This window comes from Vulpes vulpes, unplaced genomic scaffold (assembly GCF_048418805.1).
Source record: "Vulpes vulpes isolate BD-2025 unplaced genomic scaffold, VulVul3 u000000652, whole genome shotgun sequence".
Lineage (NCBI taxonomy): Eukaryota > Metazoa > Chordata > Mammalia > Carnivora > Canidae > Vulpes > Vulpes vulpes.
The window spans coordinates 1,236,139-1,263,120 of record NW_027325771.1 but is presented as its reverse complement, the minus strand read 5'-3'; the positions used below and the strand labels follow the sequence as shown (position 1 = coordinate 1,263,120).

Genomic DNA, 26,982 nt, shown 5'->3' with positions numbered 1-26,982 from the left:
TTTTTTCGTTTAATTTTTTCAGATTCCACACAAGTGAAATCGTGTGGTTATATATTACGCTCCAACACTACCGTAAAGCTAGAGAAAAGAAAATGTTGAAAATAAGGCAGGGGAAATAAATATAGAGCACTGACTATCCGTATGGAAGCAAAAATCCGTCTATGAATAGACCAGAGTAGTTCAAACTCACGTCGTCCAAGGGTCAAGTGTGTTTCCTTGCTTTATAAAAATGAGTGGAAAGTCATAGAAATGAGAAGCCGACAAAGAAACAAGGGTCTGATAAATCTGATAAGGTCCTTTGCCAAAGTGGAGAATGATCAGTACCAATTAGTTCGTCAGCTGATGAGTTGTCTGCCCTTAGGCAGACAAAGCAAAAGTAAAGCACATTGTAGGAAAAGCTGGGGTATATATTGTTAAATTATGACCAAAATGGAACACGCAGTTAGTGTTACGAGTCCCTGGCAAGGGACCCTGGGCCTCTGAAACTCTATTGCTCCCTTTGTCGCAGATTTGGTGTGTTTTAGGGATGGATTATGTATAAAAGTCGGGGGCCAGTGACCTTTCCTCCTTCCAAACCTATTGCTCCAGCCTATCCGACTCCTTAGTGTTTGCTGAAGACCAAGCATCCGCGTTTCATTTTTTCGTGCCAGGCCTTCTCTGCCGCCCGTTCCACTTACGATGCATTTATCACTTGATGCGTACCCTATGCTACCATGTTCCATGGGGTCGGTGGGATTACTCCTTCAAACCTGTAGCTTCTCCTGGATGTGGGTCTGGACTGTCGGTTCATCAGTGATCGGGGCCGGTAGTGTTTTATAGATTTTAATCTTTCCCATGACAGCCTCCCTGGTGCTTGGCACAGAACAGGCGACAATGAAGTGACTTCCGGGCGAGATCGAGGGACTTTAGAGACCTATGGCCATCAAGGGGATTGGCATCCTGGTAGTTGGGTCTTACCCACGATGCCTCGTGATAGGGGCTTTGCATTGATTGCGAAGGATATGCTAAACCGGTCAACGGTGTGAGATGGTAAAGGTTCAGTTGATTTTTTTTTTTTGATAAATTTTTTCTTTTTTTTTTAAATTTTTTTTATCGGAGTTCAATTTGTTCAGTTGACGTGTTAAAGGCTTGGCTCTCTTACCCGTTTCCCTGTGTGGGGCCGAAACGCCTTCCGTGGGCCTGGCCTCACCTCCCGGTTGCTGGCGCGTTCTCTTCTCCTTCTGCAGTTAGCGTGACCACTGTGCAATGCACTCGGGATCCCACGCTTGAGGGTTTGCTTACAGGCAACCACCGTTCCCACGTACAGCTTTCAGACCGAGCTGGCAGTGGAGCCGGCGGGGGTCCTCGCTCCGCCCTCTGGGTTTTCCAGCCCTACGGGGAGGCCCCCGCCCTGCAGAGCCACGGAGAACCCTTCGGACTCGGGGCGCTTGGAGGGTCCTCTGCGCTGAGGCCGAGCTGCGCGGGCCCCAGGGTATGTGGGTCATCTTGATCAGTGTCGTAATTAGAGGCCACCCGAGACGCCCAGACGTGTAGACCACCTTGAGTGGCAGCTTGATAACCGCAGCCCGCCCTTGAGTGCGTGTGCTGGGCTCTAAGTATTTCCTGTCGCTAGCGTCGGCCCTGTCGGCCCTCATGACGTCTTGGGACGCCGGCCGGCAGACGAGAGGCTGCCCGGGGTCGGGACGTCCCGGGTCACACGGCTGCGCCGGGGCTGCGTGCAGGCTGTTCTGAGGCCTTCATCCCGTGGTGGCAGCTGCCGTGGAGCCGAGCAAGGCGCCCTTGCCGAGACTGTGCTTATGTCACAGACGGCCTTGTCCTGGAGCTGAGGGGACCCTGGGCTGACGGGTTGGTCGCGCTGGACTCCCGCCAGGTTGGCCACTTACTTCTCGGGGCTGCTTGGTCTCCGCCAAGTGCTGCGGTTTTGCTGCGGATTTTATTTTTATATATTTTTTAAACTCCTGTAAAGTGGAGATGGCACCACCCCATCCTTTATGGGGAAGAGCGGGTGTCAGGGAAGCGCCTCAAGTGAACCTCTTTGAAATGGAGACCACGGCCTTACAGGAAACGGTGGTGGAAAAAAGATTGGCCCAGGGTTCTATCTTTCTTTCTTTTTTTTTTTTTTTGAAAATGAAACCAAAATTACGAAAATGAGCATTATTTATAAGACTTTGTATTTTATTTCTGTGGCTAGCGGGTGGCAGTACCGGCTAGGAAGCAGGGAAGCTAGGATGCCTGCTTTGCTGTGTTCAGCGCGACCTAGCGTAAATGCAGTTTTCAACTCTGCTAATTTTTCTTTTTAGGAGGAACATAGAGGGAAGTTTGTGCATGTGTGAGAGAGATGGTGGGGGGGTATGACTTTCTCTGACAAAATTGGTTAATTGCACACTAGGACATTGATGCTGTCCTATTTGATTGTCAGAGCACTAGTATGAGGGTTTTTTTTTTTTTTTTTTTTTTTTTTTTTTTAGATATTTGCTTCAGGGAGAGAGAGAAAGAGACAGAAAAGAGCAAGCAGAGGGGCAGAGGATGAGGGAGAGAGACAATCCCAAGCAGACTCTGTGTTGAGTGTGGAGCCCCACATGGGGCTCGATCTTACAACCCTGAAATCATGACCCGGGTGGAAATCAAGAGTCTGATGCTTAACCTACTGAGCCATCCAGGTGCCCCGAGGGTTATTTTTATTAGAAATACTTAAGAAGTTCTTCCGTTTTCTCAGGGGATAGGGAGGAGAACGTATTCTTCTTCCATTAATGCTGAGATTATCTTTAAGCTTTTATTGCATTATGATCATTTTTCCACTTGTTCGTTGATCTCTGCCATGTTCTCGTTGATTGGCAGTTTTAGGATTTCAGGAATTTGCCAGTACCTAAAAACACTATTCTCAATTGTATTTGACCTTGTTTCATTAAAAAATAAAAAGAGAGAGATTTCTGATTTTATCTTAGGTTGATCTGTATTATTTATAACATCCTGTAACCATGTCGAGACCAAGACAAACAACTATAAAACATCTAAAGTACAAGGGGGGTCGGCTGGAAAGTCGATGGTAATATTAAGTTGGGGTGGATGAGGCAAGAACTGATGTGGGAGGCAGTTGCTCCTCATATTCCAGGGGGTCAGGTGATGTGAGAATTATTCTTGGGTTTAGGTGACTTTTGCTTCAGACTAACCTTGTAACCGTAGCAATTTGTGAATGAAGATTCAGGCGAGTAAGACTTCCTCCACATTCCCCTTAAGGCTGCTGGGAGGAGACAGAACATGAGAGACTCCTAACTCTGGGAAACGAACTAGGGGTGGGGGAAGGGGAGGTGGGCAGGGGGCGGGGGTGACTGGGTGGAGGGCACTGACGGGGGCACTGGATGGGATGAGCACTGGGTGTTATGCTATATGTTGGCAAATTGAACACCAATAAAAAATAAATTTATATAAAAAAGTAAGATTAAAAAAAAAGGCTGCTGGGAGGACTCCCTGAGATGTTTGTCAAACAAGGAGCACAGCACCTAACCACGTCATTCGCCTTCCAAATGTAGTTCCTAACAGTATTAACGAACGTTTGACCATTATTTATTGTTAGAACTCATAAGACGCATACAAGCCAAAGATTTCTGGCATGTTCCAGGACAAAATTGAAGTCATGGGTTTTATATGGAATCAGTCTTAGAAACCTAGAATTATGTAAAGTAAAAAATGATTGCTTTCTCTGTAACTTGAATTTATATGTTCTTTTATTTTTAATTTTGAATATTCTCTTCACTTGTTGAATGGTCTAATTTTTATTAGAAGTGACCAGCAAATGAAGATACAGGAAAATTAGGTATTCTCTCTAATATGTGTGAAATCCTGAAGATTTTGTATCTCATGGTTGTTGTTGTTGTTGTTTTTGTAAGACTCCCCCCCCCCCCCCCCCCCCCCCGTTTTGGAAGGAAACTTAAAAATTGTGGTTGTGTACAAAGACCTCGAATCATTCTGGTGTCTGGTGGAAAGAGTGGAAATACTTTGGCTTTAGATTTTTCAGGAAACCTTTTTGAAAAATAAAGATGAAAAAACCCAACCTACTTGAGTCTGAGAATTTTTTGAATTGCAGATGGAGAACTCAGGCGTTAGGAAATGGAATGGGGAGCGCAGCGTTTGCGTGGTGAGCGCTGGTGTGTGTAGGACGTGGGCAGTTGCTTGCGTAGCAGATAGAAGCTGGTTTTGTCATTAAACTTGACGTGAGGGGAGGCGTGGCATGGTTTAGTCCTGCTGCTCCCGAGGGTCTAAGACGTTTGTCCTGCGTCTGTTCTCTCTCCGACTCAACTAGGAAATTCTCATAGGGGTTCGCAGAAGGTTTGGGACCATGGCTGGGAATTGTGGGGACTCTAGTTTTTTGTTTTTCATTTTTTTTTTTTGAGTAAAAAGTAGTTTCTTTGAAAAAACAAAACAGTTGGTGTTCCAAATGGTCGTTAAGTTTCTGTACTGAGCAGCGGCAAAGGGCAGAGGCGGCGGGGATGCCGGACCAGTTCTTGGAGGTGCGAGGTGCTCGGGAGGATGGCGTCGGGCCCCTGCTGGCCGAGGACGGAGGAGAGTGCAGGTCAGATGCACACACCCGTGTCCTTGGCGTCGCGATGGCTGAGCGGGCCGGGGACCGGACCCCGTGGCCCGTGCGATGTGCCCCCGCCTCAGGCCCTCGGCGCTGGCTGGCCCTTGACTCCAGCCCCGGCGCCTCGGCCTTCCCAGGTCTATGCAGGCTGCCCGGGGACCACGGGCAAAGAGCCCACAGCCTACGTGCGGAGCAGGCCTTCCTGGGTAGGAGCAGATCTGCAGCATGTGGTACCCTAAGTAAAACAGACAAGCAAAAAACCCACGTGTGTCCGTAATGTATTTATTTATAAAGTGTACTATGGCGACAGTACATTTTCTTTTTTTAATAGATTTTTATTCATGAGAGACCCAGAGAGGCAGAGACCCAGGCAGAGGGAGAAGCAGGGACCCCGATGCGGGTCTCGATCCCAGGACCCCAGGGTCACGGCCTAGGCCGAGGGCAGATGCTCAGCCACTGAGTCCCCCAGGCGCTCCACAGCAGTATATTTTCTAAAACCTACCCCCCAAATTAAAAAGGTATGAAGATTAAATGCCATTAATAACCCTTTTTGGTTAAAAAAGCATTAATACGTAATACATGTCAGCAAAAGTCGTAAGACGCCTGGATCATCGTTTTGTTGGTTTAGTAACAGACCCTCGGTCTGAAGGTCTGGTTCAAAGCGCTCTTACTTTGCAGTTGAATTCCGCGGGTGTCACAGCCGGTTAGGATAACCTCCTCGGGAGACACACATTCTAATAGACGCACAGCGCTAGCTGTGCTTAAAAATTAGGGGATCTGTGTTTTATTTTTATTTTTTTTAAAGATTTTATTTATTTATTCACGAGAGACAGAGAGAGAGAGAGAGAGAGAGAGAGAGAGAGAGAGCGCGCAGAGACCCAGGCAGAGGGAGAAGCAGCCAACACGGGACTCAATCCTGGGACCCTGGGGTCATGCCCCAGGCTGAAGGCAGGAGCTAAACCGCTGAGCCACCCAGGGATCCCCGGGATTTGTGTTTTAATTCCACCCACTAATTACACGGGTTCACTAATGTTTAAAAGCAACTGCAAACTCTCCTCTTCCCTGATCCCAGTCAGTCCTCTTAGAATTTAGAACTTGCCACGTTTTTAAAATAGAAAACCCGTGAAACATTTGTTTTGAAAGATTTATGTAGATTTGGAAGCTTTTTTATTTTCCCAGAATTTAAAGCCCGCAGATGTGAGGGCTTTATTAGGTTGCAAAGCTTTAATTATAGCAGCAAAGTCACAAAGCAGTGGTAACGTGTACTAATAATTCTTTTTCAAAATGTTATGATAGCCTATCCTATCTCTAACCTGAATTTCCTTTGAGATATTTTTCACTTACTAAAATATCACCCCTTTCTTGAGGGAACAGGCTATTTATTTGGAAAAAAATGAATGTTTTTAAGGACATGTCATAAATAGCTACTTTTCTTAGAAAAGCCGGAACCTGCTGTTTTGGAAAGAGAAAACCACGTAGTACGTGTTTAAGCTCGACAGCTCCTTAAAGTACTTTGCCGCAGTATAAACGATACACTTCCACGCGGTGTATGGATTTTTGTGATCCTTTCCTAGCTCATGGCAGAAACTGGAAAGATTGGGCCATGTTTGAAATTTTGTTTTTTAATCTGAAGATGTAATGGGCTCTATTCAACTGAAATTCTTATTGCTGTAATATTAACCACCGTGATTGATGTTCTGGGGACTTTTCATTTTCAAGTTCATAGTGAATGAATGTTACTCAAGGTGTTTTTTAAGCTTATTATGCAAGCAGCTCCCCTTCCAGTGGTTGTAGTTGAATGCTTTTCCCACAAAACATCACTTTCTTTCCTTCCTTCCTTCCTTCCTTCCTTCCTTCCTTCCTTCCTTCCTTCTTTCCTTCCTTCTCTTTCTTCTTTCTTCTCTTTCTTCCTTTCTTTTCCTTTCTTTTTTCTCTTTCTTTCTCATTTCTTTTCTTTCTTTCTTTCTCTCTTTCCTTCCTTCTTTTCTTTTCTTTTCTTTTCTTCCTTTTCTTTTCTTTTCTTTTTTTTCTTTTTTTCTTTTCTTTTCTTTTTTCGAGAATGGTGCACAAGAGAGGGCCAGGGATAGCCCACAATGTGGGGCTCAATCCCAGGACCCCGGAGTCATGACCTGAACTGGTGCTTAACCACCTGAGCCACCCAAGTGCCCCGAGAACATTAGTTTTTATTAAAGGAGTTAATTCAGTCTTCAGATTAACTCCATATTCTCATCAAAAGTAGTTTCTTTTAGATGTATCATCAGATAAAATGTAAAAAGCTGAGTAAGGGAAAACATCTGTATTTTTATGTGTGTGTGCCAAACGTGTCACACAGCTTGGTGGTGCTCTAGAATTTATTAGAATAGTTGGTAGTGTTCAAAGTTTTGCTCATAAGGAATGCATTTTAGTTTTATTATTTTCTGTGTTATTTCATTCCTTTTAAAACCACATTTACTGGGGGATCCCTGGGTGGTGGCTCAGCAGTTTGGTGCCTGCCTTTGGCCCAGGGCATGATCCTGGAGTCCTGGGATCAAGTCCCGTGTTGGGCTTCCGGCATGGAGCCGGCTTCTCCCTCTGCCTGTGTCTCTGCCTCTCTCTCTCGCTCTCTCTGTCATGAAAAAATAAATAAATCTTAAAAAAATAAATAGAAATAAAACCATTTACTGTAGGATACACTTCCTTTGCTGATAAGTAGAAATTTGAAAAAGATCTAATTTTATCAAGTTTAGTGAAAATTTTTTAAAGCCTTGAAATTTTGCATGGCATGATTGTAAACATAGATAAAAAAATTGCTGATATCTTGAAGTATAATGTAAATTTAGGGTACGGGGTCATGGTATTATATGCTATTGGGTATACTTTCATATTTTAAATACCTAGTTGATAGCTGATTTTTTGGGAGGGCTATCGATTTGTTGATCTTAGTCATTTTTATTTTGTAGCAAGGTTGATGAAAAATTCATATTTAGGAATGAGTCTCATTTGTCACGTTCTTATTAGTATTAGGTTTAATTTGAAGTTTGCTTCCTAGAATCCTTAAGCCATTCATGCAGTTTATGAGGTTATTAATTAATTAATTAATTTATTTATTTATTTATGATAGAGAGAGGCAGAGACACAGGCAGAGGGAGAAGCAGGCTCTATGCCGGGAGCCCGATGCGGGACCCGATCTCGGGACCCCAGGATCGCACCCTGGGCCAAAGGCAGGCGCCAAACCGCTGAGCCACCCAGGGATCCCTATGAGGTTAGTTTTTATTAAGAATTGATTATAATATAAAAAGTCACTTAAGTCGGTCTACATCAACTGCCAAAGGGCACAGTGTGTTGAAAATGAGCTTGTCAGACCTTCTGTCTTCTCTGAGCTTGACTTAGGGAATATAACTCATGACCTAGGAGGGCACCGTGGCAGCATGTGTATGAAATATTAATAAAACTGAAGTTAAAGGTTTTTATTAAAAAATAGGACTTTTGAGTATTTTCCTTTTTTAAAAAATTTTATTTATTTATTCATGAGAGAGAGAGAGAGAGAGAGAGAGAGAGGCAGAGACACAGGCAGAGGGAGCAGCAGGCTCCATGCAGGGAGCTCGATGTGGGACTCGATCCCGGGACCCTGGGGTCATGCCCTGGGCTGAAGGCAGGCGTTCAACTGCTGAGCCACCCGGGTGCCCCGATTTTCCTTCTTGCCTAGTGCATACTTTGGATATTACTGTACTAAATATCACAGTTTGGGTTGCTATACGCCTGCGACCCTAGCAGACGTCCCCTGGATGCTGCAGCTGGAGTGCGGCCTGGGAACCAGAGGCAGAGCTCGGATGCTGGTGGGGTCTCCCTGTCGGACCCGTTCAGAATTCTCACGCAGCTACTCTTCACTTTGCCTTTAGGTCTTTCTTGTTGAACAGAGGTTTTTGAGGGCTGGACCCCGTGGCAATCATCTTTGCATAACGGTTAGCCCACTGGAGGTGTTCGGTGAGCCCCTTCTGGAGTGGTGCTAGCTCTTTGAGCTTCAAGCCGGCGTCTGGGTGGGGCCCTAACGGAGCAGGTGTACCCCGAGGGAGATGGGATGCCTGCAACTGGTGGAGAGAGTAGTGAGCCCCCTGTGACCCTGTGACTGAAATCTTTGGCCTTCTGGATGAAAGACCTACCTTGTTCCTGAGGTCTCCTGCCTCATTTGGACCAAGGTGGATTCTGACCTCAGAGTAGCCTGTTACTCAAGGAGTTCACTACAGCAAAACTTTGACCATGTTTATGGTGACTTTCTTGGCTTTTCGAAATACTTCTCTTTCGAGAGCAGTCAGTAGGATGATGTCTGGGGTTTGAAAGGTTCCCTTATGTGTGAAAGAAGAAAGCAGGGTGTGTTTTGTGCAGATAGGATCTCTTTCCCATAGTTGATAATTTGGGGCCTGCCGTTTTGCTAGCTGTTGCTCTTCCTCCTGTTGGTGACAACTGCAGGGCAGGACACGGTCGGGCTAGTGGGTTACGGTGCCTCCCGTAATAACAATTCTCATTCGTTATCTTCTTGCAGATGCAGGAGCCATGGAGTTGAGCTGCAGCGAAGTACCTCTTTATGTAAGTGCCTGCGCATTGGATGGCAGGTCTGAGTGCCCTTTTGTACACACCTGTGTGACTGAAGTGGGGACAAATGTTGGGCTCACCATTGTTGTTGAGGCTTTTCACACACACACACACACAAAAAAAAAAACCCATAGAGCGTTACTGTCTTGTTCAGGTGTTCACGTGGACCCTTTTAAAACTGATTGATTCTCAGTTCTAAAATCTGGGTTTTAATAATATTTCCCTGAGTAACTTCATTTAAACTGTATAACTTCTGGATTGAGCAATCCCTGTTTCATTCATGTGAATGACTTTTGAACATTGTATATTACGCTCTCCTGATAATATTCAGGAATATTTTCTCTGTGTGTCTTTTTTTGGGGGAGTAAGGTTTAGTGGCAGCTGTGGCAGCTAAAATAAAATAGGAATTTGAAGAGCAAGGCACTGGGGCATCCATAGATTAGGTGGAGATTGAGGGGACATGCCCGGTCAGGCGTGCCTTCTGCGTTGAGGGAGGAAGGATTCCATTCTTGAGAACAATTACTGGGCACAACAGGGAAGTGAATGGATGGTGTCTTCACGTAGAAGATGGCAGATGTCGGGATCCCTGGGTGGCGCAGCGGTTTGGCGCCTGCCTTTGGCCCAGGGCGCGATCCTGGAGACCCGGGATCGAATCCCACATCGGGCTCCCGGTGCATGGAGCCTGCTTCTCCCTCTGCCTGTGTCTCTGCCTCTCTCTCTCTCTCTCTCTGTGACTATCATAAGTAAATAAAATTAAAAAAAAAAAAAAAGAAGATGGCAGATGTCTTCACCCTCCCTCCTTAGTTCAGTCAAAACCTCTTTTCTTGGAATCTGAGTTGGTGGGGGGTGGGCACTTTGGTTTCGGGTGACCTTTGAATCCCCTCATGGAGTTCAGGCCCAGAACTGCATCTAGGCTAAGAGTATGAATTCCATTTAAGTTAATCCTTAATGTAATGGAGGAACTAGAAGAAAATCAGAATCTTTGATTAAAATCTATTTATTCATTTCCCCATACCACATCTCATTCACTACCCAGGTAGCCCACCTTCCCTCCTCCTTCCCCTACCTGTCCTCTTCCCTTATACAAACTCCATTCTATTCTCTGCAGAAAAGTACATGATAGAATGAACGGATGTCAGAATAATGAGAGAGGTGCCTCCTAGGTTGCCCAGTGGTCCGTAGTACTCTCTAGGTTGCGATTTGCAGATCATAAAGTATAGACATTTGGGCTCGGCTCATCCGTAATTATAGACGAAGACTGGTCCAAGGCTCAACTGTAAATAGCTCCTGGTTTTCTGGCTTTCTTTTTTCTTTTTTCTTTCTTTCTTTTTTTTTTTTTTTGGTATTCTCCTCTTCTTAAGCTCTACTTTCTCTGCCCTGCTCTCCTGCCTCAAAACAAATCCCACAAACCTAATCAAGATATAGAATCTTGGGGATCCCTGGGTGGCTCGGCGGTTTGGCACCTGCCTTTGGCCCAGGGCGCAGTCCTGGAGTCCCGGGATTGAATCCTGCGTCGGGCTCCCGGCATGGGGCCTGCTCCTCCCTCCTCCTGTGTCTCTGCCTCTCTCTCTCTATGTCTATCATTAAAAAAAAAAAAAAAAAAAAGAAAAAGATCTAGAATCTTGTAGTTGATGAACATACTAGTGTAGCTATTTTGATTCCTACCTATGAGACTATGATCAGATTAGGGAAGAGTCAGTACACAAAGCCTATGGAGAGAAGGGGCTTAAAGGACAAACAAAAGCAAAAATAACTTTTTTTCTAATCGTCAGACCGTATATACTAACTGGAATAAGATGAAATATATGGAAGGTGTTAAGAAACCATTACTCATAATCTCACCCCCTATAGATACTGTGTTAAAGTCTTTGTCATTCTAAGGTGCAGACTTTTCGCCCCCTCGTTTTACCAGCTCTGAAATTGAGATGCTCTTATGTGCCATGTTGTAGTTACTATCTATGCCTACGTGTCCTTGGTCACAGTGGTCCTGTGGTTGTCACTTAGGACTACCTGTGTGCCTTGCTGGTGATACGTGAATTAGATGCTTTCAGAATGATTCCACTAGACTTGGCATTAAAAAGCTAAGTTACTCTGTATACAAGGTAACATGGAAGACATTGAAACAGTGGCCTGATACATAAAATCTGTCTAAATTTAGAAGTTCTTGCAATTAGTATAAAATGAAATTCAATCCTGCCATAATTAGTAATTTTTTGGTGGAATATAAAATAGAAATTATAACTGATATAAGTGATTACCTTAGATTAGATGAAATAGATTGTTTATGTTTAACATGACTCTTAAAACATGCATACGTGTCTGTATATATATTAAATCTATATATAAATATAAAAAATATAAAAATATGTAAAAATTATTTATATATACAAATCTGATTATAACTGATTTTTTTCCCCTCACTTAAACTTTTATGTCAGTATTACAAACTGATGTCAGCCAATTTGACCACTTGGGCACATGCAGTAAGAGGCCAGAAGGGATATACTTTAATGAAAACAAGACTTAAAACCAATTTCCACCAAATTAGTAACATATAAACAGCACACATAAGTACTATACTAATACTTATTGCTGTATTTTGAGGCAGGCCTCCTCTCTGCTTTTTTGTGTTGAGAAGTTTGATAAATAGTTACTTCTAGCTTCTAGTTTATAAAATCTGGTTTACAAATCTTTAATTTTTAAAATTCATATTTACATTTTACATATGTTATAACAATTGGAAATATCAAGAAAAATTAGAACCTCATGTTTAATCCTGTCACCAGTGTGAGCACTTTTGATATTTTAGTATGTTTTTTCAGAGTTTTATTGATATTTGTGTTGAATTTTATTGACGTTAAAGCATTCATTATTAAGGCATTTATTTAGATAAGGTGTTTTCTTATTTTACTGCAATATGTATATATAATTAAAGATTTTCTATTCTTAAGTAATCTCTGTACACAACATGGGGCTTGAACTCTTGGTCCTGAGATCAAGAGTCACAGGCTCTGCTGACCAAACCAGCCAGGTGCCCCTTGACAGCAATATATTGGATTTCTTTATTTTGTTACTTTTACGTACTAATAATTCTATTTGTTACGATTTTTTATTTTAGAAAAACAGATTGACTCTGGCAAGTGTATAATTAAACTAAAACCCAAATATAACTAGTAATTTTAAAGGGCCTATAGCATACTGAGATACCTTTAAATTATAAAATAATAATTGCATGCTAATGAAAAAATCTCATTAAGATGGTCTTTAAAAATATAAATTATAAAATCTATCTCATGGAGAATTAGATCACATAAATGGAGTGATAATTATGGGGGGAAAATGTGATGGGAATTATTCTCAGCTTTGATCCACCCTCCACCCTGTTCAGGTGATTATTTTGTTGTTGTTGTTCCTTTGATTATAAATCATTTTAACGTAAGAATTCATTTTTAAGGGTCAGAGGTCTTTGCTTCTAGGTCACTAAAGAGAATCCTTACTAAAAATAGTAGAGAGCTTCCTTCATTTATCAATTCTTGGAGATTTTTGGGGTTCTTTAGGGAATTCTATATATAGTATCTTATTACCTGGAAATCATGGAAGTTTCTACTTCTTACTGATTTGGATGCCTTTTATTTCTTTTTCTTGTCTGATTGCTATGGCAAGGACTTCCAGTCTATGTTGAATAAAAGTGGTGAGAGTGGGCTTGATCCCAAGACCCTGAGATTGTGACCTGAGCCAAAATCAAGAGCTGTCCGCCTAACCAACTGAGCCACCCAGGCACCCTTATATTTTCTACTTCAGTTTTTATTTTATTTTCTACTTCAGTTTTCTGTATTATTTAGTTTACCGTTTTGCCAGCACAATTTTAGTTTCCATTGGTTTGTTTTTAGTCCCTATGTGGTTATCAAATCTTGGCCTGTTTCTTATGCCCATAATAGTTTCATAATCTTGTGTATTTTACTGTATGCACAAAGAACTTAAAATTTTTTGCATGTCAGGAATTTGTTTCAGAGCGTATTATGACTCTGATTCTGTCTGGTGTGCTGTAGAACTTTATAGTTCTTTTGGCAAACGTTAAAGGAGGCAATCTTAGTGTTGGAGATGCAGGGATATTCCTCAACTCAGCCAGACTCATTCTGATTTTTGAAGTGAACAATGGAGATCCATTGAGTTGTTATTGCAGGAAAAGAAACCCTGCACTGTGTAATAAAGTTAGAGAAGAAGCAAGAGTTGGCATCTGGTAGCCAAGAATTCTGAAATACCGATTTGTAGACCATGGGGATGTGAGCCTTGTGAATCCATTTTTCAGCCTCTGAGCAGCTTCCTGCGTCTGTGCTTCAAGGGGCACTAAAGGAGCCACGTTGAAGGCCAGGCTGTTTGTTCACGATAGAAAAAGAAAAACACAGATGCATGTGATCTGGTTTGAGGTCTAGGCTTAATTTTCGTTTTTTATTTTTATTTATTTTTAAGGATTTTGTATGTTTATGTATTTTAGAGAAAGAGTACCAAGGGCGGGGAGGGGCAGAGGGAAAAGGAGAGAGAGAACCTGAAGCGGACTCCTGGCTGAGTGTGGATCCCAACACGGGGCTGACGTCAGGACCCTGGGATTATGACCTGAGCTGGAAACAAGAGTGGGGTGCTCACCGAATGAGTCCCCTGGATGCCCCTCAGCTTTGTTTTTAGATTGAGTGACAGACAACATGGTTTTAAGAGGAGGATGAGTGTTAAGCTGGCAGAGTTGTGATGATGAAACTGATGACAAGTGTGAAAGCCTGGAAGAGTGTCAATTATGGTGAATATAACTGATCTCCATGTTTATTCTCTCTCTTAAACCTCCGTAATCACTTGGGAGCTTAAAAGTTCTAAATTGGAAGTCATGAAGTTATTTTTATTTTCTTAGTTTGTTGTTTTTGGCCCTTTGTTTCCTAGTTTGTACATAAAAAGATAGGAAATGATGCAAGCAGAGTTTAAAAGGAGGAGAGATTTTGCTTACTTGGTATTTGAATTTTGAAACAGAAAGGGATTTTGCATTCACAAGCCAAGTAATATTTTTGCTGTTGGGTGTTTTTTGGTTACTTTTTTAAAATTGGGTTTTCTCAAAGTTTTTGTAGATTGACAAATGTCCTAAAACACATACATGTTCTACTTGTTAAGCTAGGAATTTCTTTCCACGTATTTTTATTTTTATGTAAGTTGTAATTAGCACTAATCTTCCCAAAATCAGCTCCGTGCTGTGAGTAAAGCAGAAGAGCTCTTCTTTGAGAAATTGTTGATTGCAATGATTTTTTTCCTCAATAAAAATAGGTCCATTTTAAATAAAGTTATTTAACTCTTGCTCATCATAAAAAAATAAAGCAAAAATATTAGAAATTACTTTTTGCAAATAAACACACAATATTCCATAAAAGGAATCCTATGGAAAATCTGTTAGGATCCTGGGCAGATTCTATTAATTAATTCCTCCCCATTTTATACCTCCTTTTCTCTCTCCACTGGTAACTGCTGTTGAAAATGGATGCGTTTCTCTCAGCAGCATTAGAATTCCTTTGGAACTTACTGGCAAAAAGAATTCTGAGGCCTTTACCCCAGACCTACTGAATCGGATATTCTGGGGGTGGGGCCTAGCAATCTGCGTTGGAAAGCAGCTTTCAGGTAGTTCTGTTGCACGCTACAGTTTGAGAACCAGACTTGATGTATATATTTACACATTTTCGTGTGCTTCTACAGTCCTGTGCATAAACTTAGACGCAGCTTTAATAAAATCGTTTTTAAAAATTTGGCTCATATTTGGACTTCTGTAACTTTTCCAACTAAGCAATAGTTGGTAGAAACTCCTCTAAATCATCAGCTGTAGCTCAAACTCATTCTTTTTAATGAGTGGGTGTGGACCAGGGCACTGTCTCTGGATGGATATTCACTTTATTTTGGTTCTTGGCAACCATGAACAATTATTTACTAGATATCTTTGTATGTCATTATATATTGATATTTTTGTCTCTGTAGTAGAGATTCCCAGGAGTTGAATTGCTGAATGAAGGGTGTATTTCAAATTTTAATGGGTTGCTTTGCAAATGAGATGTAGCAGCATTTCATTAAGTAACTTTCAGATATATTAAATATCTAGTCTTTTTTAGCTTTGATAACTACTAGTTATGAAAAATTGGGTGTTCTCATTTTCACTGTGTAAAGAAAAGCAGTGTGTTAAATTTTGTATATTTTATAAATGCTCAAAAATGTCTTGATCTTTAATTTTCTGCTGTGGTTCTTCTCTGACGTTTGCTGAATTCCGGTTAATGCGAGGATCTACTCCATGGAGAGGTTTCTAACATCTGCAGAGGGCGTGTCTGTGAACCTTTGCGTGTGGGCTCTTGCTCTCTTCCGCCCTTCAGGCGTGTTCATCGTAACAAGTCGCTGGGAAGAGCCTCATGCTCTCTCTCTGGAGGCTGCTAATGGTTTAATGGTTTGGCCTTGCAGTGTTCACTTCAGTAGCTCGTTGCCAGCTGGATCTAAGCTGCTTCCCTATTCCCTGAGCATCTCATGTTTGCTACTCTTCAAGCTCACAGCATCCTGCTGTGTTTGTCCCAAGAATATTAGTGGCTGCTGGGCTCATTGTATATATTAATTGAAAGTGTAATCTGATGGTTAGAGATCTGATTAGCTCCTTCGGTAGCCGAGGTGACCCTCCCCCAGACAAGCACTTATATTTTGGGCTTTGGAGTAGCTTCCTTGAGTCCTTGGCTGAGTGCACCCTTCCTGGTCCCAGCCTTATGGGGGGAGGACCCGAGGACAGGTCCCACCACCTGTTTCCTAGCCTAGGGAGGCCGCTTCCTATGGAGGAGGGGACTTGGTGGCTTTGTTCTCTGCTCACCTGGCAGACGCCTCCTTCCTGACCCGTGCAGACTCCCTCTGGCTTCTGGTTCCTGTTGAAGGAAATCCTGTCCTCCAGATGCTGCTCCTTCCCTGCTGGTGGCTCTGCATCCCAATGGCTGCCTGTGGCCTCTCTCCACGATTATCCCAGTGTTGGCGGGGAGAGTAGCTCTGAGACTTTTGCCTGGTCACCCTGACTTTGAGATGAGGAAATTAAAGTTCTCAGGGAGAGTGACTTGCTTGACTCATTAACTGAGCTGATTTGATATTGAGAAGTTTTGATGATGTATTAGAAGTCATAAAATTTTGTTGTTCAGAAATTGGGAGAGACCCCAATAAGCCTGGGTTTTTCCCACCCTCAAAATGTCCTGCCTCCACAAGTTGATTGCACCATTGGCTATTACTCAAGGGTGCCATTTTGTTCTTTACAAGCATGCAGTCTCTCTTGAGATTTTTTTTTAAGATTATTTATTTATTTATTTATTTGAGTTTTTCTTAAAAGTATTTTATTTATTTATGAGAGACACAGAGAAGAGGCAGAGACCCAGGCAGAGGGAGAAGCAGGCTCCGTGCAGGGAGCCCGACATGGGACTCGATCCCAGGACCCGGGGTCATTCAGAGGCAGACGTTCAACTGCTGAGCCCCCCAGGTGCCCCTGTCTTGACCTTTTATGGTGAAGAATGGTGTCACTTCCTGGGCTTTCCATGAAAGCATCTCCCTTTTCTCAATTTTTTTTTTTTTTTTTTGGTCTTGCTAGAGGATCTTGCCTGTAACTAAATCAGGACAAGCCCTGATCCTCCAAACTAATTTACTCCAAAAAAGTCTGAGCGCAGTAGTTGTTTTTCATTTGCCCCAAAGAGCTCTCCAGCTCAAATTAATAGAACCGCTAGGGCTCGGGTGGGAGAGGGCGTGCCTGAGGGGACCTCCACGCACCAGTACAGCCAGGAGCCAGGAGCGGCTTTTGCCTGAAAACAACTTCTCGGTCACATGTTGCCTCTATGGCCGTTTATTAGCAAATTAAGTGTCCCGACTTAATGAGAGCCACACGTGCATCCCGGCGACTTGCCACGTACTGTCCGGCGTCTTCCGTTGTGTTTCGGCTGAGCCAGGTTACATTGGCGCCCCTTGATGCCCCTTGGTTTCGCCAGCTTGACTTCGTCCTTCGTGGTCCCGCCTTCAGCTTTGTGCCACTTCTCATCTTTTCCATGAGGGGCACACTGCGCTGGTGTGTCTTGCCCCCAGTGGCAGGCCGCGACCACTGCTTCACCCACCTGGCAGGCGGCCGCAAGTGCCGCCCCGGAGCCCGGGCACCGCGGGGGCACGGAGCAGACGGCAGCCTCTTCCCCGGTGTCAGCAGAGCCGGTGGCGGACACTGTCGCCCGGTCCTGCCCTAGGCGGACACTGTCGCCCTTGCCTTCCAGCACGGTGCCGGTTCTGGTGCCGTTCTGTCCCCACGGGCATGCAGACTTTAGACAAAGGCCCAAACGTAAAACGTCCAACTGCGGGAAACTTCGGGAAGAATCCAGCCTGCTGCCCAAGTTTGAAGGAATTTCTTTGTGGGAGGACCACATGTCGTCAAGTCTGATGGCCTCACTGCCCACGTATCAGTGGCCGCCCCCACATTTTGGGCAACAGCAGCCTTGTAGTTTTAAGCACAGACTGCAAAGTAATTGACATTTTTGTTCTCTTGGATTTTAAAAATACATTTACCATTTTCACAGTTTTAGGCATCGTTCATAGGGGTCAGAGCTGTCTCTCAGAGAATCCTCAGGAGCAGCAAGACGTGATCCAGTTAAAATGTTTGACTAACGCATTGTAGGTAGGAGCTGCTACAGAGGATGCGACAGCCGTCCTGCAGCATCAGCCACTCCTGCCTCTCGCCCCTCAGCATGTACATGTGCTTGGTTGGAGGGGCTGTTTTTAACTCCTGACCCTTTTCCTTTTTCATCATTTATACAGTCTGGTTTTGGCCATATTTATCAAAACTGATCTCATGAAGGTCACCGATTTTGCTCTTTTTTTTTTTTTAAAGATTTTATTTATTTGTTTATTTATTTATTTATTTGAGACAGACAGACAGAGAGAGAGAGAGAGAGAGAGAGAGAGAGAGGGAGAAGTGGGCTCATGTAGGGAGCCGGACATGAGATCCGGAACCCCAGGATCACGCCCTGGGCTGAAGGCAGTGCTAAACTGCTGAGCCACCTTGGCTGCCCGATTTTGCTCTTTCTTAATCAGAGTTGTGTAAGTCCCTACTTAGGACAGTGCACTCTTCTAGGCACTAAGGATGTAACAAAGAGGGAAACAGGATTCTTTTTTTCTTTTTTTAAAGATAGTATTTATTTATTCATGAGAGACACAGAGAAACAGGGGCAGGGACAGAAGCAGAGGGAGAAGCAGGCTCCATGCTGGGAGCCTGATTCAGGACTCGATCCCTGGTCTCCAGGATCACACCTTGAGCTGAAGGCGGGCACTGAATCACTGAGCCACCCAGGGATCCCCAGGAAACAGGATTCTAACACCTGCTCTCCCAGGGCCTACTTGAGAGTGGAGAGGTGGACAGTAAGTAGGTAAACAAATAAACACATTAGCTCTTCAGTTAGTGGTACATTAGAGCAACACAATGTGGTGATGTTATAGAGAGTGGTGTGTGTCATGAGCTAGGGGGAGAGCAAGGATCCCCCGTAGTGTTATAGAAGGATCAGAAAGCACAAAGGGTCCTAAAGTATTAAGGAACTTTGCATATTTAGGGGACAGGAGAAGGCTCAGGCGGCTGGTTCATGGAAGAGAGGAGAGCAGTCAGGGACGTAAGCAAAACCAGGTCATGTGAAGCATTGGAAGGCAAGGTAATGAAATGCCAAGTTGGCGGGGAGTCCAGGTCTGGAAGTTGCCCTATGTGATTGTTGATGTTCATGAATTCTGCTGTTTCTTACTGAGTTCTTTCTTGGCTATTGTGTTTTCTTCCCCTCTGCTTATATGAGTGTTCCCAGGGCCCACCCCTTTCTTCTTTCTAGGCCAGCTCATCTCCCCCGTTGTGGGAACCACAGTACCTCCTTAAAGACTCCCACATGAGGGTCCCCTCCCTGACCTCTGTGTCCAGGCCACATATTCTGTTTCCAGCTGGCCTGCTTGGTATTTCCATTCACTTAGTGCTCACTTCAAATCCACACTGTTAAATTTCAAACAGTCTTTCAGTTCTTCTCCAAATTAACCACCTGTCCAACTTCCACAATGCTATTCCCATATCACCATTCTCCCAGGCATGGTGACTTGACATCTGAGTTTTCCTGATTCCTCCATTCCTTCATCCTTTGTAGGTGACCATTTGTCTAGATAGATGGGCTCATGGTCAGGATTGTCTGTTTTCTCTCCTCAGCTATTATGCAAATTCATCTCCAAGTTATTGCCTGTAACCTCTTCAGAGTTGCCATTTTCTTAGACTTTGTCAATGTTTTATTCTTGCCCTCAAATATTATGTCTTACAGATTCATCCCTTGCTTTGTATCCCTATCCTCTGTTTGATCAGACAAGTTCTCTCTCTACCTTGGTGGGTTTTATTTTCCTACAGCAGACCTTTGCCCAAGCTGTGCTGGCTCCATAACCAGAAATATCTCTCGGGTAGGCATGGGATACTTTATTGTATCTAGGCTGAGACTGTGGAAAAGCTACACATTTGGTATCTTTTGGGAAGTTTTCTAAGACTTGTTTGAACTTTATGGGTTAGGTTACCATTTTGTTTCTGTGTTGTTTTTTTTTTAAAGATTTTATATATTCATGAGAGAGACACAGAGAGGAGGCAGAGACATAGGCAGAGGGAGAAGCAGACTTCATGCAGGGATCCTGATGTGGGACTCGATCCCGGGACCCTTGGATCACAACCTGAGCCAAAGGCAGACGCTCAACCACTGAGCCACCCAGTGCCCTAGGTTACCATTTTGGAAGATGCTTTTGCTTCCTAGTTATTTTGATAATCAGGATATATTACCCCTTGGTACCATGGATAGAGCTTGTGGCCTGAAAGGCTTGACTTTCCAAAGGTAAAGATAATTGAAAGAAAATAATTGCTTTCTGCTTTAAAAAATTTTAGAAAAATTTATTTATTTTTGTATATATTTTTTTAATTGGAGTTCGATTCGCCAACATATAACACCCAGTGCTCATCCTGCCAAGTGACCCCTCAAAAAATATAAAATATGAAAATTCCACTACAGAATAATAACTTTCACATTTAAGTAGGAGAAATAATTTGGAGCAAAATGGACACACGGATCCAATGAAATATATTACAAATGTTTGGTTTTTAATCTGTTATGTGCCAGACATGGTACTGTATACTTTTTAAAGAGTTCTCAATACATACAAATCCCTAGGAATTAGGGGCACCTGGGTGGCTTAGTGGTTGAGCATTTGCCTTTGGCTTAGGTCATGATCCCAGGGTCCTGGGATCAAGTCCCTCCTCAGACTCCATGTGTGGAGCCTGCTTCTCCCTCTGCCTGTGTCTCTGCCTCTCTCTCTGTGTCACTCATGAATAAATAAGTAACTAAATCTAAAAAAAAAAATAAATAAAAACAAAAAACCAAAACCATAGGAATTAGCCTTCCTTTACAGAAGGAAAGCTGAGGTTCAATGAAGTGGGACTGTTTTTTCTTTCTCAGCACTCACTTATCTTGGCCAGGAGCTGTGATAGGCTCAGAAGTGGGCAAGGACTGGCCACCTAGCTGAATTGTTAGAATTTGGATTTGAACCCCAGATCCTCTTTCAGCCCAGGGCATTCTCTATTATACCACAACTAGGTGTCCTGTGGACACAGATTATTAACTTTCATTATATTGAAATAATCTAGTGGGGTGTCCAGTGTATTACAGCTTTTTAGTAAATGTTGGCTGACTGAATTTCTAGAAAACCACTGAGGGAAAGTAAGCTTGTTCTCTGACCCATGATAGCAACATTCTAGACTGTGGCTGCTGTGGTCACTGGGGAGATGGGTGACCCAGCTGAAAAAATGATAATTAAAGGTGGCGCTTGGTCACATCTACGATTGTATAAACCCCTTGCACATAAACTCCAGCCCTACTGTTCTCAGGGCCTCATGAGTGTCATGCTTACTCATTTGGCCAGACCTTGTATATGCTGCTTCCTGTCCTTGGCACACTCTTATTTCCTCTCCCTTGGTATAATTAAATTCTTACTCATTGTGCAGATTTCAGCCCAAATGGGACACCCAACTTACCATTTTAGGTTTATGGGGAGGTTGTATTATTGTTTGTTTTGATCTCTTTTATTAAGCTTGTGATCCTCAAGGCAGCTGAGGTTTAAAATATTTTTTATGTCCCCTGATTTTGCAGTGCCCAGGACAGTGCCGGGCTCAATTAGTGTTGTCAAATGAATATGTAGTTCTAATTTAGTTCGACTCAAACAGTGGTCAGTTTTCAGGACACTCTTCAATTTTATTGCTTCCTTATTTCTGTGCTGTTGTACGATTTTCCCAGCAGGTATACGACCACCCCTATTTTGGGATAGGGGCAGTTTTTTATTTTTTTATTTATTTTTATTTTTTATTTTTATTCCAGGTGCACTGTAGTCAGAGCAAAGGTCCAGTTAGGAGGGGACTGTAACAAAAGAAAATTAGGAGATTTGTGGGGAACACATCCTCCGAGTTTGAGGCTTAACTATAGAGGCATCACATAGAATCTCCCAAATTATGCAATGCAAAAATTAAGTTTTTGTGAGGTAGACAATTCCTAGCTAGGGTTTAGAATTTAACAGGAAGGACGTTCTGGGAAAATAACAGGGAATTAAAAGATTATCTTGTCCAGCTGAAGATTTCTGAAGAGATTCCTAACTCAGTTAAGATGATCTGTGAATGATGTCCCACGAACTCCCCCCTCCTCCTGGGCATTCCTGACTAGTCTCTCCTATCTCTTAGTAGAAGATGAACTCCAACTCCATGGCGTTGGAAAGAAGTCTACCTGTTACTACCTGACCTGTTTTGAGGCACCTTGTAGTGCTGTGCAAAGTGTTTTTACACATTAGCTCTTTCATTAGAAGCACACACTGCTATTTATTGGAGGAGGTGAACTGAGAGATGTTAGATGACCTGCCTGGGTACATTTGGGCGTGCGTTATTACACTTGACCAGATAAATGTGCCAAGTCAGGTGCCAACAGGCAGGGGCAGGTCCAGGTTTTATGAGGCCTGGGCTTATGCAATTTGAAGGGTTCTTTTTCAGAAAAAGAACATAAGATTATATAAACAAAAGTACATCAAAATGAGTATAATGAGAAATGACAAAATTTTTAAAAGCTGAGAAATTCCATATATGTTCACATTCCAGCCTCCTCTTCACCAAGTCCTGAAAATGCCTTCAGACACATTAGTGCCACCCAACAGGCAAGGGGAATATGTTCTAGGGGAAGTCGCATGGAAAGAAAGTGTACTCAGTGGCCGTTAAAACATTTCCCACCTAACTCCAGCATAGAATAGAAAATAATTATATTTTTCCATGACATTTCACCCAAAACACTTGGGGTAAACACTCAATGACAAGGTCATTTCCCAGTAGTCTATGTTGTTTTCCTCTGGTGGCCAAAGTGACCACCCTGACCTCCACAGATCAAACTGTCACATTTAAAGTATGTTACTATTGGAAATTTAGAAAAAAACCAAACGGGCAGCCCTGGTGGCTCAGTGGTTTAACGCCGCATTTGGCCCAGGGCGGGATCCTGGAGACCCAGGATCAAGTCCCACGTCGGGCTCCCTGCATGGAGCCTGCTTCTCCCTCTGCCTGAGTCTCTGCCCCTCTCTCTGTGTTCTCATGAATAAATAAATAAATAATTTTTTTTAAAAAAAAAAAAAAGAAAAAACCAAACATAACACTTAGGGCCCTATGTGTTACATTTGGCCTCAGAAGAGGCCTTGTAGAGGAGGAGTCTTAAAGCTTAAGCTTTATGGCAAATCCGCTGGGCACAGGCTATACAAATGGGGAGAAGCAGGCCACCATGCTATCCTGCCCTCAGTACTTCATTAGTGGGGAGGCAGCATAATCCTAGAGAGTGAATAGTGAGAAATGGGTGGGTAAGGATGAGCTGAAGATGCTTCTGGAACCACCAGAGGGGCTCAGGGAACACTTCTTAAAGGGTCTGAGGTTAGGAGGGTCGGTGGGCTCACCAGCGGGCAGGCAGGACAGGAGGGGGCATGGTCTGAGAGGGTCATGGGCTTGAGGCAGCCCAGAGAGTGGGAGAGAGGGCCTGGTAGCCTCAGGCTCCAGAGGCTGGTGCAGATCACGCCTTGAGGGAGGGCAGTGCGAGCACTGAAACCGGGTCTTCTGACTCTGCCTCCCTGTATCACCTTAGGTGGTGGTTACACGTCCTCACACGTAACTTTGCGCATATTTTCTTCTAAGTGCAGAGGAGAACCTCTGTGTCTTGTGACAGGTGGTGGGACCACTGAAGGCAGAACCCACAGCCTGAGGTCCTTCCCTGGTGGTCTGTTTCGGAGTCACAGTGACAGTGTGTTTTCTGGAGCAGGAAGCAAGATGGGGAGACTTCGGGTGGTGGGGGGGCAGCGCATGGCTACTGAGGTTCCGTGTTTTCCCAGAAGGCTTGTCTTAAAGGCCTTTACTTTTGTGAAGATCATAACAGTGGAAGGAACAGCTAGAGAGAGAGCTGCAGGGGAGAGCTCATTAAGCAGTTTAGGAAGAGCTGTTGTGGTAGAGCATGTCAGAGACTAGGTTTGTCTTTAGGGATTTCTGAAGATGTCAGTGCCAGCTCAGAATTTGGAATGACCAGGTTGTGGAGCAGCAAATGGATGAGGGCTGGTCTGGGGTCATATGGGATGTGGGAAATGGGGAGCATGGGAGAGAGTTTGAAAATATGGGTCACTAAAGCCGAATACAGTTAAGCATCTGCTATAAATATTTATTGGTTGAAATATGGTTATAGTTATTAAATGTGACTTTCTAGAAAGAGGAAACATGGCTTCTTAAGTTCCCTTGAGAACAGATAACAAAGAATCCACCAAAAAAAAAAAAAAAAAAAAAAAAGAAAAGAAATTAATGACCCAATGGAAAAAGGTCTCTTGAACAAATGAAGTTGAGAAAATTGGGTACCCACATGCAGAAGGATGAAACTGGACCACTTTCTTAAACTATACACAAAAATAAACTCAAAATGGATGAAAGAGCTAAGTATGAGACAGGAGTCCATCAAAATGAAATCCTGGAGGAGAACCCAGGCAGCAACCTCTGTAACCTCAGCCACAACAACTTCTTGCTAGACACACACAAAGGCAAGAGAAACAAAAGCAAAAATGAACTCTTGGGACTTCATCAAGATAGACACTTGACGGGATGAGCACTGGGTGTTTTTCTGTATGTTGGTAAATTGAACACCAATAAAAATTAATTTATTAAAAAAAAAAAGAAGGCTTCTGCGCAGCAAAGGAAATGGTCGACACAACTAAAAGGCAACCTGTGGAATTGAAGAAGATATTTGCAAATGTCTTATCAGACAAAGGGCTAGCATCCAAAATCTATAAAGAACTTATCAAACTCAACACCCAATAAACAGTCTAGCCAAGAAATGCACAAAAGACATAAACAAACACTTCTCCAAAGAAGACGTGAACAGACAACAGACACATGAAATGACCAATGGACACATGAAAAAATGCTCAGCGTCACTTGGCATCAGGGAAATCCAAATCAAAATCACAGGAGATACCACTTCACACCAGTCAGAATGGCTAAAATTAACAACACAGAAAATGAGATGTTGGCAAGGATGCAGACAAAAGAGAACCTTCTTGCACTGTTGGTGGGAATGCAAGCTGGTGCAGCCTCTCTGGAAGACAGGGCATCCTCAGAGAGTTAAAAATAGAACTATCGTACAGCCCAGCCATGGCGGCACCTGCACCCCAGTGTTTATGGCGGCAATATCCACAGTAGCCAGATTATGGAGAGAGCCCAGATGCCCATTGATGAATGGATAGGGAAGCAACAACAACAACAACAACAACAACAACACACACACACACACACACACACACACACGATGGGATATTAGCCATAAAAAAAGAACAAAATCTTGCCATTTACAACAATGTGGATGGAACTGGAGGGTATTATGTTAAGTGAAATACATCATTCAGAGACAGACAAATATATGATTTCACTTATTGTGGGATTTAAGAAACAGATGAATGTAGGAGAAGGGAAGGAAAAATAAAATAAGATGAAAATAGAGAGGGAGGCAAACTGTGAGAAGGTCTGAAGTCTAGGAAATAAACTGAGGGTTGCTGGAAGAGGTTGCCAGGGGGCTGGGATTACTGGGTGATGAGCATTAAAGGAGGATGCTTGATATAACGAGCATTGGGTATTATATGCAACTGATAAATCATTACATTCTACCCCAGTGACCGATAATGTAGTAATGGTTAACTAAATTAAATTAATTAATTAAAACTTTTATTTACTCATGAGAGACACAGGCAGAGGGAGAAGCAGGCTCTCTACCGGTTGCTCGATGTAGGACTTGATCCCAAGACCCTGGAATCACAGCCTGAGCCAAAGGTAGATGCTCAGTCACTGAGCATCCGGCTGCTCCCTAAATTGAATTTAAATAAAGAATTTAAAAAAGATATGCACATTTATGTACACACTTATACACATTTATATGTATATCTGTGCATATATTCTATGTATATATAATGTGTGGATTTAAGAAATATTTAAAAAACGAAAGTAACTCTGCTAAGTACTTAAAAAATTAATGAGGTTCTCATTTTCAGTAGAGATGTTCAGATTAATGCTTTAATGATAGAATTTTATAAATCTGTTTACATGTACTTGGCCGGTCATAAATTAAGAATATTTGTGGGTCAAACAGGAGTCACAAATGTCATTTAATCTCATCATAAAATCTTGTGTGAAGGGGATAATTCATATTTTTGTAAGAAACTGAAAACAGTTGGCATTGCAGTAAAGAAAACTGTCCTAAGGATTAGTGGTACCAACATGAGTTGTATGGCTTTTTCGGTGTGAAATCCAACATTGGCTTTCATAATACTGCAATTGTTTGCTTTTGGTGTTGTGATTCTTATGATCCCTTACACCTGCACTACTTCAGCGAAGAATATAGTAGCAAGAGTGTTTTGGGACAGTTACAGGTAAACAATCATTTTAGCAGGAGAGTACACTCTTCAGCAAAACCCAGTGGTGAACACGTGATGATCATACTAAATTCTGCCTTTGCATTCAGATTTTTATATATTATATTTGTTTGAAATAAAGTGTGTTCTTGAATTATAAAAATGTATACGTAAGTGGTAGAGGATTAAATGTGGGAAAAAAGAGGGTATTGTGTCAATAGCACTGATCAAACTTAATAGTAACCTTTCCCCCGGGGCAAAACTGGGAAGAAAATAGGCCAAATTGTGGTGGATGCAAGTTGGTGTGTGACATGCTGTCGTTGGAATTTACGTGGGTAGCTACCACTGTGCTTTCAGTGGAGGTTGGAATGATGGGGAGGGACGTTAACTAAATTGCATGTGGTCCTGGTGAGAATACAGAATAATTTTCAAAGCATTTTTGATGGCAGATCATTGAAAGTACCTTCAACCTCCATGTGAATGAACCACGTGTCCCTCAACTCTAACTCCTAGAAATTACTGATCTGTTTTCCACTTCTGTAATTTCATTTGGAAATGTTAGGTAAGCGGAGTGATGCAGCTTGTGATCTTTCGATTTTTGCCTTTTTCTCACTCAGTGTAACGTCCTTACAATCCATTCAAACTGTTGTGTGTATCAGCAGTTCCTTCTTTTTTGCTGATGAGCAGTATTCTTGGTTTGGATGTGTTACATTTTTTTCAACCATTCGCACATGGTAGGACATGTTGGTTGCTCCCAGGTGTTGACTGCTATAAATCTGATGTGAACAATTATTTATAGGTTGTGTTTGCCGAATTTTCATCTC

The 26,982-nt window shown here is 42.9% G+C and overlaps 1 protein-coding gene across 7 annotated transcripts in view; it reads left to right on the top strand.

Annotated features, from left to right (window-relative positions):
* The window catches only part of ARHGEF28 (Rho guanine nucleotide exchange factor 28), a 300,222-nt gene that overhangs the window by 46,378 nt on the left and 226,862 nt on the right, over nt 1-26,982 (top strand). For all 7 annotated transcript variants that reach the window (XM_072745376.1, XM_072745372.1, XM_072745371.1 and 4 more), the window contains exon 2: nt 9,099-9,142. Coding sequence is in view for 5 of the 7 variants with exons in the window: in XM_072745372.1 (XP_072601473.1) it covers nt 9,110-9,142 (33 nt within the window). In the remaining 2 variants the exon portion in view is untranslated. The remainder of the gene's footprint in view (nt 1-9,098; nt 9,143-26,982) is intronic.